Source organism: Oncorhynchus nerka, linkage group LG1 (assembly GCF_034236695.1).
Source record: "Oncorhynchus nerka isolate Pitt River linkage group LG1, Oner_Uvic_2.0, whole genome shotgun sequence".
Lineage (NCBI taxonomy): Eukaryota > Metazoa > Chordata > Actinopteri > Salmoniformes > Salmonidae > Oncorhynchus > Oncorhynchus nerka.
In genome coordinates, this window is record NC_088396.1 from 27,998,280 (window position 1) to 28,016,540 (window position 18,261).

The 18,261-nt window shown below is 44.4% G+C and overlaps 1 protein-coding gene across 3 annotated transcripts in view; it reads left to right on the forward strand.

Annotated features, from left to right (window-relative positions):
* Positions 1–18,261, forward strand: part of LOC115128576 (mannosyl-oligosaccharide 1,2-alpha-mannosidase IB-like) — a 138,341-nt gene that overhangs the window by 103,217 nt on the left and 16,863 nt on the right. For all 3 annotated transcript variants that reach the window (XM_029658542.2, XM_029658522.2, XM_029658532.2), the window contains 6 exons: positions 5,051–5,145; positions 5,293–5,416; positions 5,502–5,595; positions 7,945–8,060; positions 8,616–8,835; positions 9,267–9,439. In XM_029658542.2, coding sequence (XP_029514402.1) covers positions 5,051–5,145; positions 5,293–5,416; positions 5,502–5,595; positions 7,945–8,060; positions 8,616–8,835; positions 9,267–9,439 — 822 coding nt within the window. The remainder of the gene's footprint in view (positions 1–5,050; positions 5,146–5,292; positions 5,417–5,501; positions 5,596–7,944; positions 8,061–8,615; positions 8,836–9,266; positions 9,440–18,261) is intronic.

Genomic DNA, 18,261 nt, shown 5'->3' on the forward strand with positions numbered 1-18,261 from the left:
TTTCCAAGCTTGTTTCAATAAAGCACTACGGACTGATACAATAGAATATAAAAGATGACAAATAATAAAGGAACAACAAGTTAAACGATGAATAACTAGCATGATGAAGAACAAACGTAGTAAGCCCCATGAAGGACGGACAGCGTTTGTTGACTTAATCCTGTCTCTTCCTGGGGTCCTTGAGGGCCTTTTTTTCCAAAACAGGCTCATTCACCAGATTTCACAGTATACCTTCTGATCCTTTTATGGGACTCCTTTACATTTACACAGTGACATCCTCCCCCGGAGAGAGAGATATGAGAGTGTATGTGTGTTTGTTTGTGCACGTGTGTGTGTGTGCGCACCTCTGTTTGCGTGTGTTCTCTCTGGCAGGCCGAGTGGTCATGGGGTTCTATCTCAGAGAGAGCAAGGCTCATATCCTCCTATGTGTAATAACAGGTTCCGCTCCTGAGTTAGAGGATCGGTTGGAGCAGCTGATTCCAGGCAGAACTACGACCAGCCAGCGCTACAAATCTGCATTCTGGGAATACTGCCGACCTGGCCTCACAGCTAATCCTGATGGCGAGAGGGAGAGAGCTTGTTCAGCCCCAAATTGCCCTTGTTCCTCGTTCGCCTGGTCTATGGGACTGAGGGACGGAGAGAGAAAGAGAGCAAGGGTGTTCAAGTGAAGGGGGATTGAGAGCGAGATAGTGGGTGCTCTCTCATTCAACTCAAACTCTGCTCTCGCCCCTTTATTTGGTCGGCTACAGGTCAGGACTAAAAGCGGCATTGAGAGAGAACATTGTTCAACCCAAGCTTTGCTCTCAGGTACATAAAAAAAAAAGACACTCAGGTAGGGCCTCCATTTTCAAAACATCTCTTTCAGATGTTATGAGTGAAGAGAGGGGAATGTTTGTGTGAATTTGGTGCGTGTTGTGAGTGAATCAATAAGTTTGTGAGATGGAATAGCCTATATCTCTGTCATTGATTGGCGTGTAGCTACACGTCAATCGGAGGATTTGGGCGAGGAGCTACACAAAAAGTCTCTAGTTCTCCGCTCTGGCCTGCCCCTGTATTCATAGTACTATTTTCCTCCCTCGAGCTGGATGGCAGCTCACCACTTCGTCCATTGATACCACTGAGAAAATAGAGAACAAACTGTTAGCCTGTAACTGTTAGCAAAAACTGTGTGTTAGTCAAGCACATAACCACTTATTTCATAGTTGGCGCCTTAGCTAAAGCATCATTACGACGAAGGTAGCAACAGCGTTTAGTCAACTAAGCGAGAACAAGTTCTTCCGCCGTCTCTGCGTGGATGGAAACGAAAATAGCAGAGAGCTGTTCCGCTAATACCATCCTCTACAGAAATATGTTCAACTGTTAAAGATGAGTAGTCCTATGTTAATTAATCAGTTGTTGATCTGCCCTCTTGGTATAGCTGTAGGCCTATGTCAACAGTAGGCTGCTGATGATGATAATAGTCAGTTCACCAATGACAACTAGGCATGTTGAATGAATGGTGACTAAGTAAGACCTAACTTGATGGATGAGGTCAGGGATGGAGATGTGTAACAAGCTCATACAGGCCTAGTTTTGTTCTTTCATATTCCAAATAGCCTACAGTAAGCTAGACTGCTACAAAATTTCACTAGACTATCCACATAAAGACACATTCATTAGAGTAATCATTACCCCTAAATTGAACATAGTGTCATTGAGACTACCTCAATTTAATTTAGGATCAAACAAGACTTTTGTGTTGGCTACATTGTTTGATATAATTTAAGACTCTAGGTTTCAGGAAATTGCTGTTAAATGCTCCAACTTCCTGTGGGGGATTTTGGTGGGAGTGAAATGGGCTGCTGGGAGAGGAAAATATCGTCCCTTGAGAGGGCAAGAACAAGATGTACAGTGCCAGTCAAACGTTTGGACACATCTACTCATTTCAGGGGTTTTCTTTATTTTTACTATTTTCTACATTGTAGAATAATAGTGAAGACATCAAAACTATGAAATAACACATAATGGAATCATGTAGTAACCAAAAAAGTGTTAAACAAATCAAAATCTATTTGAGATTTTTCAAACTCCTCATCAAAGCAAAGGGTGGCTACTTTGAAGAATCTCAAATATAAAATATATTTTTGATTTGTTTAACACTTTTTTTTTGGTTACTACATGATTGGGAGAGGAAGGTTGAGGTTTCCAGGGTTAGAGTAGTGCAGAAGTTGTCATATGCTGAGGCAGTGAAGAAAGTAGAGGAAGATGGGTCAAGGGGGAGGGATCCTGAGAGGAGTGATGTGAGTAGATCTACACCAGTACAGAGGGATATGCCAACAAGTGATACATGCTTCAGTAAGATTGGATTTTTAGCATTTGTAGCCATGCTTATCAACTGTACTGCAGGGATGGAATGTAAGTCTATGCTGACTGCAGGAATGTCCACCAGAGCTGTTGCCAGAGAACGGAATGTTAATTTCTCTACCATAGCCCCCCTCCAACGTCATTTTAGAGAATTTGGCTGTACGTCCAACCGGCCTCACAACCGCAGACCACTTGTAACCATGCCAGTCCAGTACCTCCATATCCGGCTTTTCCCCTTGCGGGATCGTCTGAGACCAGCCACCCAGACAGCTGATGAAACTGAGGAGTATTTCTGTCTGTAATAAAGCCCTTTTGTGAGGGGAAAAAATATTATGATTGGGGGGGCTTGGCTTCCAAGTGGGTGGGCCTGTGCCCTCACAGGCACACCCAAGGCTATGCATGTGCCCAGTCATGTGAAATCCATAGATTAGGGCCTACAAAATGTATTTCTTTTTCATTTGAAGTGTATGGCGTTGACAGCGTCTATTCATTACTGTGCGTTCTAATTCCAGCGTGTACATGTTCGTTCGCGTGAGTAAAAAAAAAAAGCTTTTCGTTTGATTTGGGTGTTACTCTGTGGGTAAGGGGCAGTAAGGGACACTAGCTACTTACTGTAGGTTTCCATCCAATCGGCGACAGATTTTCATGTGAATATTCTAAAATCGGCTTAAAAAACAATATGCAAACTTTCCCACCAGAGATGTGTCCATCAAATTGACTTGTTGCGGGTAAAAGGCTGTGCGTGATTTTCAACTCTACTGATGGTTTGTCACAAAACAATGTGCATTATGTGGTGAATGTGCCAAATCCGGTCTTGGCACATGTGCTCTAGCAAACAGCTGGCAGATACAGTGCAGGTATAGCCTACATTATCAGATTATTATGGACAAAAGAGCGAGATTATAACTTTTAATTGTCACCAGAATACGACTCAATATTTTTGGAAAGGATCATCAAGATGCACTTTCATCACCCTGAAGTTCATGATAGTTTATTCAATCTGTAACCTAATAAACCTCATACTTTCCCGAGTCGTAGTAGGAGGACCACATGCGTCATCGCATGACTCCAAGTTTACGATATGATGATTATTTTATCAATATTTGCGCATGAAAGCATTTACACTGACATTTCTCGCATAATTAATTTTACAGATACAAAAAGATCCCACCTTTTCTAGAGCATTTTGTTTTGTCTACATTTGGAACATTTTTATTTTCCCAATGGGTACTTGACTTTCATAAAAGGAGTATTGAACATTTTGTTTCAGTAACCTACCTCCTGAAATATAGAGAGAAACCCAGTTTAGACTGTTGGGATGTGCGGGCTAATGTCCCACACCTCTTGATGACAGTCATAAAACAGTGTAGTCTTAAGAGCTTTATTGCAGCTGTCAGACAGGCTTGGAATCAATGGATGGGGTATACATTGAGTGTACAAAATATTAAGAACACCTTCCTAATATTGAGTTGCACCCCCTCATGGACTCTACAAGGTGTCGAAAGTGTTCCACAGGGATGCCGGCCCATGTTGACTTCAATGCTTCCCAGAGTTGTGTCAACTTGGCTGGATGTCCTTTGGGTGGTGGACCATTCTTGATACACACGGGGAACTGTTGAGTATGAAAAACCCATCACTGTTGCAGTTCTTGACACAAACCGGTGGCACTTCAATCTTTTTTCTTGCCCATTCACCCCCTGAATAGCACACACATAAATCAAATCAAATTTTATTTGTCACATACACATGGTTAGCAGATGTTAGTGCGAGTGTAGCGAAATGCTTGTGCTTCTAGTTCCGACAATGCAGTAATAACCAACAAGTAATCTAACTAACAATTCCAAAACTACTGTTTTATACACAGTGTAAGGGGATAAAGAATATGTACATAAGGATATATGAATGAGTGATGGTACAGGGCAGCATACAGTAGATGGTATCGAGTACAGTATATACATATGAGATGAGTATGTAGACAAAGTAAACAAAGTGGCATAGTTAAAGTGACTAGTGATACATGTATTACATAAGGATGCAGTCGATGATATAGAGTACAGTATATACGTATGCATATGAGATGAATAATGTAGGGTAAGTAACATTATATAAGGTAGCATTGTTTAAAGTGGCTAGTGATATATTTATCATTTCAATTCCCATTATTAAAGTGGCTGGAGTTGGGTCAGCGTCATACAATCCATGTCTCAATTGTCTCAAGGCTTAAAAACCCTTCTTTAACCTGTCTCCTGCCCTTAATCTATACTGATTGAGGTGGATTTAACAAGTGATATCAATAAGGGATCATAGTTTTCACCTGGTCAGTCGATGTCATAAAAAGAGCAGGTGTCCTTTTAATGTTTTGTACACTCACTGTATATACACATTGACACACAGCTGGGAAAGTGTGACTGCGTACTTGAGTGTGTGTACTCTGTTATTCTAATGTGGTTCAACTGTTATTCTAATGTTCTCTGAGGGGGAGTTTTGCCCTCCACCTCCACAATATGCTCAGCCTCTCCTGTAAACCAGTTCAGATGCTTTGTCATGTTTATTTGGCCACTGTTTCTCTGTCCCGTGTAAGTGCTTAACGTTTTTCGGCTGTCTTGTTAAGTCTCTTGTAAAAATATGTTTTCCATCACTGAAGCTTTTTCTCAGCTTTTCCTATAAAGCTTTCATTCACCCTCTCTCTCTTTCCCTCTGTCGATAGGTGTTTAAGGTGAAGGCGGTCCAGTTGGCTGAGAAGCTGCTCCCAGCCTTCAACACTCCCACAGGCATCCCCTGGGCCATGGTCAACCTCAAGAGGTCAGTCTCAGACCACAACACAACCTGAGATTTACATCTGACCACAACATAACCCTAGATCTACATCCATAACTGCAACAATGGCATGTCAGTAAGATTCTCTACTCAATGATTGAAAGTGAATCCTTTCTCCCTCTCTGTGTGTAGTGGTGTGGGGCGTAACTGGGGCTGGGCGTCAGCAGGCAGTAGTATCCTGGCAGAGTTTGGAACACTACACATGGAGTTTGTCCACCTCACTTACCTTACCGGGAACCCTGCCTACTACCAAAAGGTGAGACACCTCCTTGGTACTGGTGTCTAAGTCTGCGTGTTCCCCTGGGTGAGAGATATATCCATGTCTCCTCTAACCCTGTCAGGTAATGCACATACGGAAGCTGCTGGCCAAAATGGACCGACCCAACGGGCTCTACCCCAACTATCTGAACCCTCGCACCGGTCGCTGGGGCCAACGTAAGTACCTCTTGTCTCTCTCAACTTCAGAGAATAACACTGGTGTGTGGGTGGGTGGGTGTGGGTGGGTGTGAGTTGAGCTCAATTCAGAATTTTGGAATTGACTCTCATTCAGCTCATACGTTTGAATTGAATTGGCCACACCGCCACAGGATGTAGAATTTGAGTGACATGAAGTCGAATTTAATTCAGTGCAATTCAAAGACATTCCACTCAGCCATAGAACATGAGAGTTACATTGAATCTGACCGGTCACACTTCCAGCTACCAAACAATATATAACACAATATATTTTCTCTAGAAACAATGTTCATATACTTTTTTTACTTTGTGCTTAGAATAGCCAATTATATTTCCACCAATCATTTCATTTGGCCTGAGGGTGAACTTGAGGTTTAAACTATTGCATTCTGGGGAATGTCGTATTTTCCCCATATTGAACAATATGTAATAACGTACAATATTTGCATATAGGTTTTCATTTTAAGAGATGGTCATGAATATAAATTGTTTAAACAATATTTTATATGCATGTATATAACAACATGTTTTATGTACAAGATGTATATTTGTATAGACTACACCTAATATAAAATAGAAGAAGCTTTTGAATTTCATTTAATTTTACTGAATTCAATTCTATTTCCTTTTATTCAAATGCAGGCGCAATGGGCGCTAGGCTATGTAAATGAATGTGTGTGAGTAGTGTTTAGTTTTTCTCTTTAATAAATATGTATAATTAGAAGCTGTTGGCAGGCGGCATCTTATCTAACTCTGTTTATTATCCTGAATGAGAGAGAGGTTTAATTACTGTCTCTGCCTCTCACTGCTCAACCTGACCCCCCCACACACACACACACACACACACACACAGAGCCCTACAGTATCTACCCCTCTCCAATGTTGTTTGCGTAGTTTTTTGTTATTTCTCTTGTTTTCTCAATCTCTCCATCCCTCCATATGAGAATGAATTATTCATAGCAACTTCTCTCTCTCTCTTTTGCCAGGGGAATTCCAATTTTGCATAGAAAACATTTGACTTTGTGTCTGTGAGTCTCTTCAGCTCATCTATCTCGCTCTCTGCACACTTTGCTCTGAGTGTGTGTCTTTGCAGGAGACGGAAGGAGGATTGCCACTCAAAGTAATGAGCAGTGTGTGACTATGGAAAATCACAAAGTAATCGTGTGCCATAAGTCTATACCACTGTGTGTGAGAGATGTGAATGTGTGCGTTGTAGCCATATAGAAAGTGCCAGTGTAATATCAACGAGATGTCTGTAGGTATTTAAAACCGACCCATAGAGAGAGTGACAGACATAAAGACAGACATACGAGTAGTGTTATCGTCGTAAAGTCCCAGCTGTCAACTACTATAAAAACTGTCTGTTCCAGCAGCACATTTGTTAGCATTAGCTCTCCCCTGACTAACATAACACACCACTGAAACATCTGCTGAAGAGATGCCCATCTCACCACTACACACCTCTCCACAGTACTGGACATGCTACAAGCCCAGCCAGCACATTTCACACAGCATTCATTTACCATTAGCCATAAGCATTTAGGCTTTAGCCCCAGCACTAGCTGTGGACTCGACGGCTAATGGCTCTCGCCCCACTGCTCTCAATGACTCCTCAGCATTGGTTAGCATCGTTAGCTTCACTGTTGGTTAACACTGCTGAGTCATAAGCTGGCTAGCTCTGTTAGCATCAGAGCATGGCTTTAGCCAGAGGGAGGCAACAACACAATAGCAAGTCCTTGCTGGCTAACAAATAAAGCTAAACAGTGTCAGGCCTCATGGGGAAAACACAATCGTCCTTCTGAGTGTCTTTACTCAACTTAAACTATACCACATTGTTTTATACTGTGGATTCATGACTCAGGGTAGTCTGTGAGAGATTGTGTGTGCGTGCGTTTTGTGCACGCGTGCCTACCCATCTGTGTCCTCTCACTGAGTGAGAGTTGGCACAGCCTCCGGATCACTGTAATGTGGTGTCACTGTAACTAGGCCAGCTATAAAGGCTGAATCAACTTCTACTGGGACATTGGGGACATTAAGAAGGAGTACATCAGAGAGAGAGTAAACAACCACAATCTTCTCTGCCATCACACTGAAAGGGGGACAAAGCGTCTCCATGTCGTTTTTTTTCTGTAAATTTAAAACCCCTCTGAAGAATAGTGCTGGCTCTGGTTGGGGTTTGGATGAAAATATCCAATGAATAAATTATCATCTTCCCCTTTTTGTCACTCCATCTTCATTATTTTTCTCTCCCTCACTTTGTCCCACCCTCTCTTTTTCCCACCCTCTCATCCTTCTCCCGTCTCCTCTCTTTCTCCCCCCCGCTTGTAGACCATACATCAGTTGGAGGTCTGGGGGACAGTTTCTATGAGTACCTGCTGAAGGCCTGGCTCATGTCAGACAAGACCGACACAGAGGCCCGCAAGACCTACGACGACGCCATTGAGGTACGCACCACCCTTACCTCGTCTCCATGGAGACAAGCCACCTTTAACTGGTCTCCATGGAGATGTCTTTGATTGACATACACACAGCTGTATTTCAACTATCCTACCCTGAAATAGCAACTACCTTGCTCTATATCCTTATGACCAGATAGTTAGGATTGCTCCTCAACTCCTCAAAGTACTTTAACTGCAGTGTACTGGGCTCAATCTTTGCATTTTAATCAGTGAGCGATTTAACAGGAAGTAGATGCCTGAACTCTGTTGCCAGTTATTGACGTTGATTGATCAAGTACATTATGTGCCAGGGAAGAGGATGGATAGAAGATTCTGCTGCTGCTCTCAAGGACTGAAGCTGAGGACACTTAAACAGCTTTGTTCCTGTTCCCTCTACTGTGCTCTACTAACTACCGTGTCCTTTATCTCTCTCTCCTCCCTAAACCCACACACACCTACTCCTTCTACCATCACCACCACCCACACACCCTGCTCCCTAAACCCACACACACCTACTCCTACCATCACCACCACCCATATCCTTTCCGCATCTCCTTCCAGGCAATCGAGCGCCACCTGATCCGTAAGTCCAACGGCGGCCTGACATTTATCGGGGAGTGGAAGAATGGCCACCTGGAGAGGAAGATGGGTCACCTGACCTGCTTCGCCGGGGGGATGTTCGCTCTGGGGGCCGACGGCTCACCTGACGACAAGGCTGGACACTACCTACAGCTGGGGGCTGAGATCGCACACACCTGCCATGAGTCCTACGACCGCACTGGTGAGATGGAGAAACACACACACCTAAACTTATAGGGAAAACAAATGAAGTTTAGGGATAAATGGTAACTTATTATAGGGTGGTTTGGTTGCCATGGATTTTAGTTGTCGCCAAGTGAATATAAGCGTGATGGTGAATCAGATTTTGTGTGAGCTTAAAATAATGATGTTTTTTTAAGTGAGGTTACCATGGGAACGGGCTGATCTTCCTGAAAGTGAAGTTTTACAGTGATGATATTTCCTAGTCTTATCCGGCCGTCTCTTTTTATGAACTTGTGTTCTGTTCCCACACACAGTGACAAGGCGTGCAGAACAAATCTGTCTGCTTCTTGATCACTGTAATCGGTTCCTATTACATTCTAACTCCAAACATTTAATTGGCAGGAAATGTGTTGTGTACCCATCTCCCTCCCTCCCTCCCTCTCTCCATAGTGTTGAAGCTGGGTCCAGAGGCCTTTAAGTTTGACAGTGGTCTGGAAGCAGTGGCGGTGCGTCAGAATGAGAAATACTACATCCTGAGGCCAGAGGTCATCGAGACCTACTGGTACATGTGGAGGTTCACCCATGACCCCAAGTACAGGCAGTGGGGCTGGGAGGCAGCACAGGTGAGCCACTGGAAAATCACTCACTAGTATTACTACTACCACATGTGACCTACTGGCTTGATCCAGTCTTATGTAGCAAAATTTGAAATAGTGTTTTTTACATTGAATAAAAGTAGAGACTCAGAGCTAGAAAATTACATATCATACACTACAGTTGAGGAACACTGGGAAAGTAATTCTGCTTTGGAAGTTGATAAACTTGTAACCTCAATTTTGAGTAAATCGCCTTGAATATTTTGGTACACCTACTGGAGTGCTCTTCTTTGTCTTCACCCATTCAGAATCATTCACATCCTCTTAAGCCTTATCCCCACCCACCTCTTTAAGGATTCTCATGTGAGGCCATGTACTAAACAACCAAAGATTTCAAGACTAAAGGCTGGTTTTATACTAACATCTATCAACAGTTGTCGCAGTGACATCATGAACATTCTATTGTCGTCCGACATCAAACTTGTCGTTATGAAAAAGTATGACCACAAAAACTACATGCTGCATGACATCAGCAGCCTGGTGGTCCAAAAGAGCATAACTAGTGTATTTTAACACCAGTAAACCCACCTGTTTAAAAATGAATGTAGTATACGTTACCAGACAAAAGTTTGTACACACCTAAAAGTCAGGCAAAACATAAAACCTCAACATACAAGTGTAAGTAAAAACAAATGTAAATAAGTTAGAAATTGTGCTACTACTGCACAAACACGTCTCGTAAAAGTAATTATGTTTTTGTTTAGTTAGCTTTTGGAAATTGTAGAAATAAAATATTTTCCTTCAGAAGTTCCAGCTAGGCAGGCTAACGTTAGTTAGCTCATTTAATTTGCTAGCTATCATACAGTAGGCGTATATTAATAATTACATAGTTAATATAAGTACTTTAGACATGCAATCATAATTGACTGTAGAGCATATAAAGCACCCACAAGCTACCAGTGGCTGAAAACACAATCGTCGCGGGACGAATGAGTGACGAATTTACGGCACTTGCCCTGCAAGTGTATACTCGTCAGACGTCATACATTTACATTACATTTAAGTCATTTAGCAGACGCTCTTATCCAGAGCGACTTACAAATTGGTGCTTTCACCTTATGACATCCAGTGGAACAGCCACTTTACAATAGTGCATCTAGGTCTTTTAAGGGGGGGGGGAGAAGGATTACTTTATCCTATCCTAGGTATTCCTTAAAGAGGTGGGGTTTCAGGTGTCTCCGGAAGGTGGTGATTGACTCCGCTGTCCTGGCGTCGTGAGGGAGTTTGTTCCACCATTGGGGGCCAGAGCAGCGAACAGTTTTGACTGGGCTGAGCGGGAACTGTACTTCCTCAGTGGTAGGGAGGCGAGCAGGCCAGAGGTGGATGAACGCAGTGCCCTTGTTTGGGTGTAGGGCCTGATCAGAGCCTGGAGGTAGTGAGGTGCCGTTCCCCTCACAGCTCCGTAGGCAAGCACCATGGTCTTGTAGCGGATGCGAGCTTCAACTGGAAGCCAGTGGAGAGAGCGGAGGAGCGGGGTGACGTGAGAGAACTTGGGAAGGTTGAACACCAGACGGGCTGCGGCGTTCTGGATGAGTTGTAGGGGTTTAATGGCACAGGCAGGGAGCCCAGCCAACAGCGAGTTGCAGTAATCCAGACGGGAGATGACAAGTGCCTGGATTAGGACCTGCGCCGCTTCCTGTGTGAGGCAGGGTCGTACTCTGCGGATGTTGTAGAGCATGAACCTACAGGAACGGGCCACCGCCTTGATGTTATTTGAGAACGACAGGGTGTTGTCCAGGATCACGCCAAGGTTCTTAGCGCTCTGGGACGAGGACACAATGGAGTTGTCAACCGTGATGGCGAGATCATGGAACGGGCAGTCCTTCCCGGGAGGAAGAGCAGCTCCGTCTTGCCGAGGTTCAGCTTGAGGTGATGATCCGTCATCCACACTGATATGTCTGCCAGACATGCAGAGATGCGATTCGCCACCTGGTCGTCAGAAGGGGGAAAGGAGAAGATTAATTGTGTGTCGTCTGCATAGCAATGATAGGAGAGACCATGTGAGGTTATGACAGAGCCAAGTGACTTGGTGTATAGCGAGAATAGGAGAGGGCCTAGAACAGAGCCCTGGGGACACCAGTGGTGAGAGCACGTGGTGAGGAGACGGATTCTCGCCACGCCACCTGGTAGGAGCGACCTGTCAGGTCAATCCAAGCGTGGGCCGCGCCGGAGATGCCCAACTCGGAGAGGGTGGAGAGGAGGATCTGATGGTTCACAGTATCGAAGGCAGCCGATAGGTCTAGAAGGATGAGAGCAGAGGAGAGAGAGTTAGCTTTAGCAGTGCGGAGCGCCTCCGTGATACAGAGAAGAGCAGTCTCAGTTGAATGACTAGTCTTGAAACCTGACTGATTTGGATCAAGAAGGTCATTCTGAGAGAGATAGCGGGAGAGCTGGCCAAGGACGGCACGTTCAAGAGTTTTGAGAGAAAAGAAAGAAGGGATACTGGTCTGTAGTTGTTGACATCGGAGGGATCGAGTGTAGGTTTTTTCAGAAGGGGTGCAACTCTCGCTCTCTTGAAGACGGGAGGGACGTAGCCAGCGGTCAGGGATGAGTTGATGAGCGAGGTGAGGTAAGGGAGAAGGTCACCAGAGATGGTCTGGAGAAGAGAGGAGGGGATAGGGTCAAGCGGGCAGGTTGTTGGGCGGCCGGCCGTCACAAGACGCGAGATGTCATCTGGAGAGAGAGGGGAGAAAGAGGTCAGAGCACAGGGTAGGGCAGTGTGAGCAGAACCAGCGGTGTCGTTTGACTTAGCAAACGAGGATCGGATGTCGTCGACCTTCTTTTCAAAATGGTTGACGAAGTCATCTGCAGAGAGGGAGGAGGGGGAGGGGGGGAGGAGGATTCAAGAGGGAGGAGAAGGTGGCAAAGAGCTTCCTAGGGTTAGAGGCAGATGCTTGGAATTTAGAGTGGTAGAAAGTGGCTTTAGCAGCAGAGACAGAGGAGGAAAATGTAGAGAGGAGGGAGTGAAAGGATGCCAGGTCTGCAGGGAGGCGAGTTTTCCTCCATTTCCGCTCGGCTGCCCGGAGCCCTGTTCTGTGAGCTCGCAATGAGTCGTCGAGCCACGGAGCGGGAGGGGAGGACCGAGCCGGCCTGGAGGATAGGGGACATAGAGAGTCAAAGGATGCAGAAAGGGAGGAGAGGAGGGTTGAGGAGGCAGAATCAGGAGATAGGTTGGAGAAGGTTTGAGCAGAGGGAAGAGATGATAGGATGGAAGAGGAGAGAGTAGCGGGGGAGAGAGAGCGAAGGTTGGGACGGCGCGATACCATCCGAGTAGGGGCAGTGTGGGAAGTGTTGGATGAGAGCGAGAGGGAAAAGGATACAAGGTAGTGGTCGGAGACTTGGAGGGGAGTAGCAATGAGGTTAGTGGAGGAACAGCATCTAGTAAAGATGAGGTCGAGCGTATTGCCTGCCTTGTGAGTAGGGGGAAGGTGAGAGGGTGAGGTCAAAAGAGGAGAGGAGTGGAAAGAAGGAGGCAGAGAGGAATGAGTCAAAGGTAGACGTGGGGAGGTTAAAGTCGCCCAGAACTGTGAGAGGTGAGCCGTCCTCAGGAAAGGAGCTTATCAAGGCATCAAGCTCATTGATGAACTCTCCGAGGGAACCTGGAGGGCGATAAATGATAAGGATGTTAAGCTTGAAAGGGCTGGTAACTGTGACAGCATGGAATTCAAAGGAGGCGATAGACAGATGGGTAAGGGGAGAAAGAGAGAATGACCACTTGGGAGAGATGAGGATCCCGGTGCCACCACCCCGCTGACCAGAAGCTCTCGGGGTGTGCGAGAGCACGTGGGCGGACGAAGAGAGAGCAGTAGGAGTAGCGGTGTTGTCTGTGGTGATCCATGTTTCCGTCAGAGCCAAGAAGTCGAGGGACTGGAGGGAGACATAGGCTGAGATGAACTCTGCCTTGTTGGCCGCAGATCGGCAGTTCCAGAGGCTACCGGAGACCTGGAACTCCACGTGGGTCGTGCGCGCTGGGACCACCAGATTAGGGTGGCGCGGCCATGCGGTGTGGAGCGTTTGTATGGTCTGTGCAGAGAGGAGAGAACAGGGATAGACAGACACATAGTTGACAGGCTAGAGAAGAGGCTACGCTAATGCAGAGGAGATTGGAATGACAAGTGGACTACACGTCTCGAATGTTCAGAAAGTTAAGCTTACGTAGCAAGAATCTAATTGACTAAAATGATTAAAATGATAGAGTACTGCTGGGGTAGGCTAGCTGCGTTGTTGACACTACCCTAATCAAGTCGTACCGTTGAGTGTGAAGTTTCTACAATGCTGCTTATCGGGAGCTAGCTGGCTAGCTAGCAGTGTTGGTTACGTTACGTTGCGTTAGGAGAACGACAATAGCTGGCTAGCTAACCTAGAAAATCGCTCTAGACTACACAATTATCTTTGAAACAAAGACGGCTATGTAGCTAGCTATGTAGCTAGCTACGATCAAACAAATCACATACGTCATGAGAAGTGTCCACTTAATTTAAGGGCTGAGGGGATAGGGGTGTGTCTTTTAAGTGTTTGGAATGTAGACCGTGTCACCAGCAAAGCACCCCACAACATCACGCCTCCTCCATGCTTCACGGTGGGAACCACACATGCAGAGATCATCTGTTCACCTACTCTGCATCTCACAAAGACACAGCGGTTGGAACCAAAAATCTCAATTTTGAACTCAAGACCAAAGGACAGATTTCCACCGGTCTAATGTCCATTGCTCGTGTTTCTTGTTCTTCCAAGCAAGTCTCTTCTTCTTATTGGTGTCCTTTAGTAGTTGTTTCTTTGCAGCACTTCGACCATGAAGGCGTGATTCACGCGGTCTCCTCTGAACAGTTGATGTTGAGATGTGTCTGTTGCTTGAACTCTGTGAAGCATTTATTTGGGCTGCAATTTCTGAGGCTGGTAACTCTAATGAACTTATCCTCTGCAGCAGAGGTAACACTGGGTCTTCCATTCCTGTGGCGGTCCTCATGAGAGCCAGTTCCATCATAGCACTTGATAGTTTTTGCGACTGCACTTGAAGGAACTTTCAAAGTTCTTTAAATTTTCCAGATTGACTGACGTTCATGTCTTAAAGTAATGATGGACTGTCGTTTCTCTTTGCTTATTTGAGCTGTTCTTGACATAATATGGACTTGGTCTTTTACCAAATAGGGCTATCTTCTGTATACCAACCCTATCTTGTCACAACACAACTGAATGGCTCAAACGCATTAAGAAGGAAAGAAATTCCCCAAATTAACTTTTAACAAGGCACACCTGTTAATTGAAATGCATTCCAGGTGACTACCTCATGAAGCTGGTTTGTGTGCAAAGCTGTCATCAAGGCAAAGGGTGGCTACTTTGAAGAATCTCAAATCTATTTTGAATTGTTTACACTTTTTTAGGTTATTACATTATTTCATAGTTTTGATGTCTTCACTATTATTCTACAATGTAGAAAATAGTTTTTTTTAAATAAGAAAACCCCTTGAATGAGTAGGTGTGTATGAACTTTTGACTGTATTTCAGTCTAGCAAACCAGGCAACTAAAAGCAACTTTCTAAATAATGTTTTGGTTCGTTTCTAGCTTGTTAGCTAGCTAGCTAATGTTAAGTGTGCTGGCTAGCCAGTTCAAATATTGACCATATCATATAGCTGACAACGTCTTCACTTTAGCTCATTTGTCTTCATTATTACAGGAAAATAAACTCACAACAAGATCATTATTTACAAGTTAATGGTGACCCAATTATAGAAAATAGCTTACGGTTGTGAGTGTGACGGAATAAAAGCAGGGCGTTCATATGTAGAATTTTAGAACTTGGATATGGACTTGGTCTCATTGGCCTAGCGTTATATCCTAACTTGACTTTGGTGCAGGTCATGATCCTTCACATTACCATCTCTGGTAAACACATACTATATCAAATAAAATCAAAGTTAACTTGTCACATGCTCAGGATACAGAAGGTGTAGTGAAATGGTTACTTGCACAGTGGAGTCTTTTGTTTAGAGATGTAGCTAGCTATCTAGCTAAACCATAATCCCAACTCATAACGTTACTACCCTGCATGAATCTGCAGGTAGCTAACCCACCAGGTTCAATGTAAGCTAGCTAGCTAACATTAGGCTATAAATAGCAATGCAAATGGCTCTGAGATTCAAATAATATTACTACACAGATTATACACGTGACGTTAGCTAGCGAGCCAGCAGGCTAAGCAGAAACTTAGAATATCTGAAAATGTAGCTAGCTTGACTATCTTACCCGTATAGATGGATGGACACTTCTCCCTCTCTGTCATGGATGCCATGGTTGCCCTTAGTTTGAAGATGTAATCCGGAGACAGGTTTTCTCTTTTCGACTCCCTCTGCATATTTGCAATCAAACGCCAGAATTTCCTCCAACTCTTTCGCTATTGTACTCTAATGCCACCGGGTATCCCACTGATTTGGAAACTCGGTCCTCCAGAAAGTGGAGAGCAACACTTTTGCGGTTCTCCTACTTGATATCCTTCAAAAAAAGCTGCGTTAGAAAGGATTACCTACACATACTGACCAGCTCATGTTATAGACAGACGCTTGCTACATGGCAGACCAATCCAAACTCATCGTCTTTTTCTGTGGCTAAACCAACTTGAAAAGTAAAATTTTTATTTGCATTTACAGATGGCATACACGTTTGTTATTAAGGCACATGAAAGTTCACATGTTCCAGAAGGCCGTTCTGCCCCAAAAAAACACCCTTTGATAAAAAAAATGTTTTTAAAGAAGCTTACGTTCAAATGCCTCTCCGTGAGGTAGTCACGTATGACATACGCCTAGTTTCCTGAAACGAGTCACATGTTGCCATTATGAGTTTACCTATCCATCCATGCCCAATTCCCTTATGAATCCGTAGCATCTAGCAGTACCTTCTCAGCATGTCGGACGACTCAAACTAAATTCTTCAGAATGATCGGATATGAAAAGCCAACTGACATTTATTCCTGAGGTGCTGACCTGTTGCACCCTCTACAACCACTGTGATTATTATTATTTTACCCTGCTGGTCATCTATGAACATCTTGGCCATGTTCTGTTATAATCTCCACCCGGCACAGCCAGAAGAGGACTGGCCACCCCTCATAGCCTGGTTCCTCTCTAGGTTTCTTCCTAGGTTCTGGCCTTTCTAGGGAGTTTTTCCTAGCCACCGTGCTTCTACACCTGCATTGCTTGCTGTTTGGGATTTTAGGCTGGGTTTCTGTACAGCACTTTGAGATATCAGCTGATGTAAGAAGGGCTTTATAAATACATTTGATTTGATTCCGCTGCTCTATGTTCGCTACATACTTCAGTCTGAGACTGCCATCGTTGAAGTCGTTTGTGGGGATGTCAAAATTAGGTGTGTTGTACAAACAAAGGTTATCAGCAATTGGATCATCTCTAACCAATCAGAGTATCAAAGCCAATGACACATTTTGAAAATGCTGCTTTACCCATGTTTGCTCTGGCTCTGGCCCAACCCATTGGTTTCTGGGACCAATCATAATGGTTAGAATGTGTTTGTGTTCTAGAACTTGTCGGGGAGATACTTAGATCCAGACTAATTGCTGAGAAGAAACTAACGTCCGTGGGCCGGAGCAAGAGTTTGGATAGCCAGGCAACTTCTCTGCACCAGTGTAGATCTGAAAGAATTGGATAAGTGTATCGACCCATTGCAACTGTAAAAGGAGAGCGTATCAGTGTGTGAACACACAACAGACTAATCCTACTTGAGAAAGGAGTATTTACTGTTCTCATATTTTTCTCTCTCCCGTTATCATCCTCTTTTTGTCATGTCTGTTCCCCACTGAGGCTTTTATTTTCAAAGGTCAGATTGAAACACTTCTGCCTCCTTTCTCTCAATCCTCCTCTCAACCACTTTCACTCTTCTCTCTCGTTCTGTCTCTTTCTGTCTCTTTCTCTGGCTTCCCTCCACTCCCCCTCTCCTCCTCCTTGCCACCACTCACCCATCTCATCTCTCTCTCCCTCTTTTCTTCTATCCCTCTTTCTTCCCTTCTCCTTATCTCCTCCTTTCTCTATCTATTCCTGTGTGTGGAGTGTATGCGCTGCCCTCTGGCTTTTGGTAATGTTGGTGCTCTTGAGAGCTGAGAGCTGTTGTGGGTCTGAATGCAGCCTCCCTCAGCCTGAGTGATTGAGTGAAGATGGAGAGAGTACACTTCTTAATTCTTCCACTACTGCTCCTCTGCACCACACACCCCTCTTCCTTCCCTCTCCTCCTCTCTCTTACTCTTTCATTTTCACTTGCTCTCATTTTCTATTTGCTCTGTCTCTCTTTCTGCCTTCATATTCTTTCTCTCTTTTGAACAGAAACTTGACTTTACTTTTCTCTGTGTCTATGGCACTCTCTCCCTCGCTCTCTGTTGCTTTCACCCTCTGTCATGCCCCTTTCTCTCCTTCTCTACCTCTCATAAAAAGCACCAGACAGGTTCTACACAGATTCTGATCTCCCTACCTCTCTCTTGTGCTACACTGTGCTCCTGCACGATCAGCTCATGTTTGATCACACACACACATTTTCCGTAAGTACATGGAGTAGAAAACCTGGGCATGCCCCCTGGGATTTTTTTTTTGCAGAATGAACTCTATTTTGGTGGCCCCTCTAGTACCTTCTAATGCCTTGATTCCATCCAAAATACACAGTTAAATTATTGAATACTTTACCTCCCAGATTGGTAATATTGCGTAGAAAGACATGACTTGCATAGGCCTATATAATTAGGACTATTTTCTAAGTAAGAAACTTTTTTAACATTAAACCTCTCTTCCCT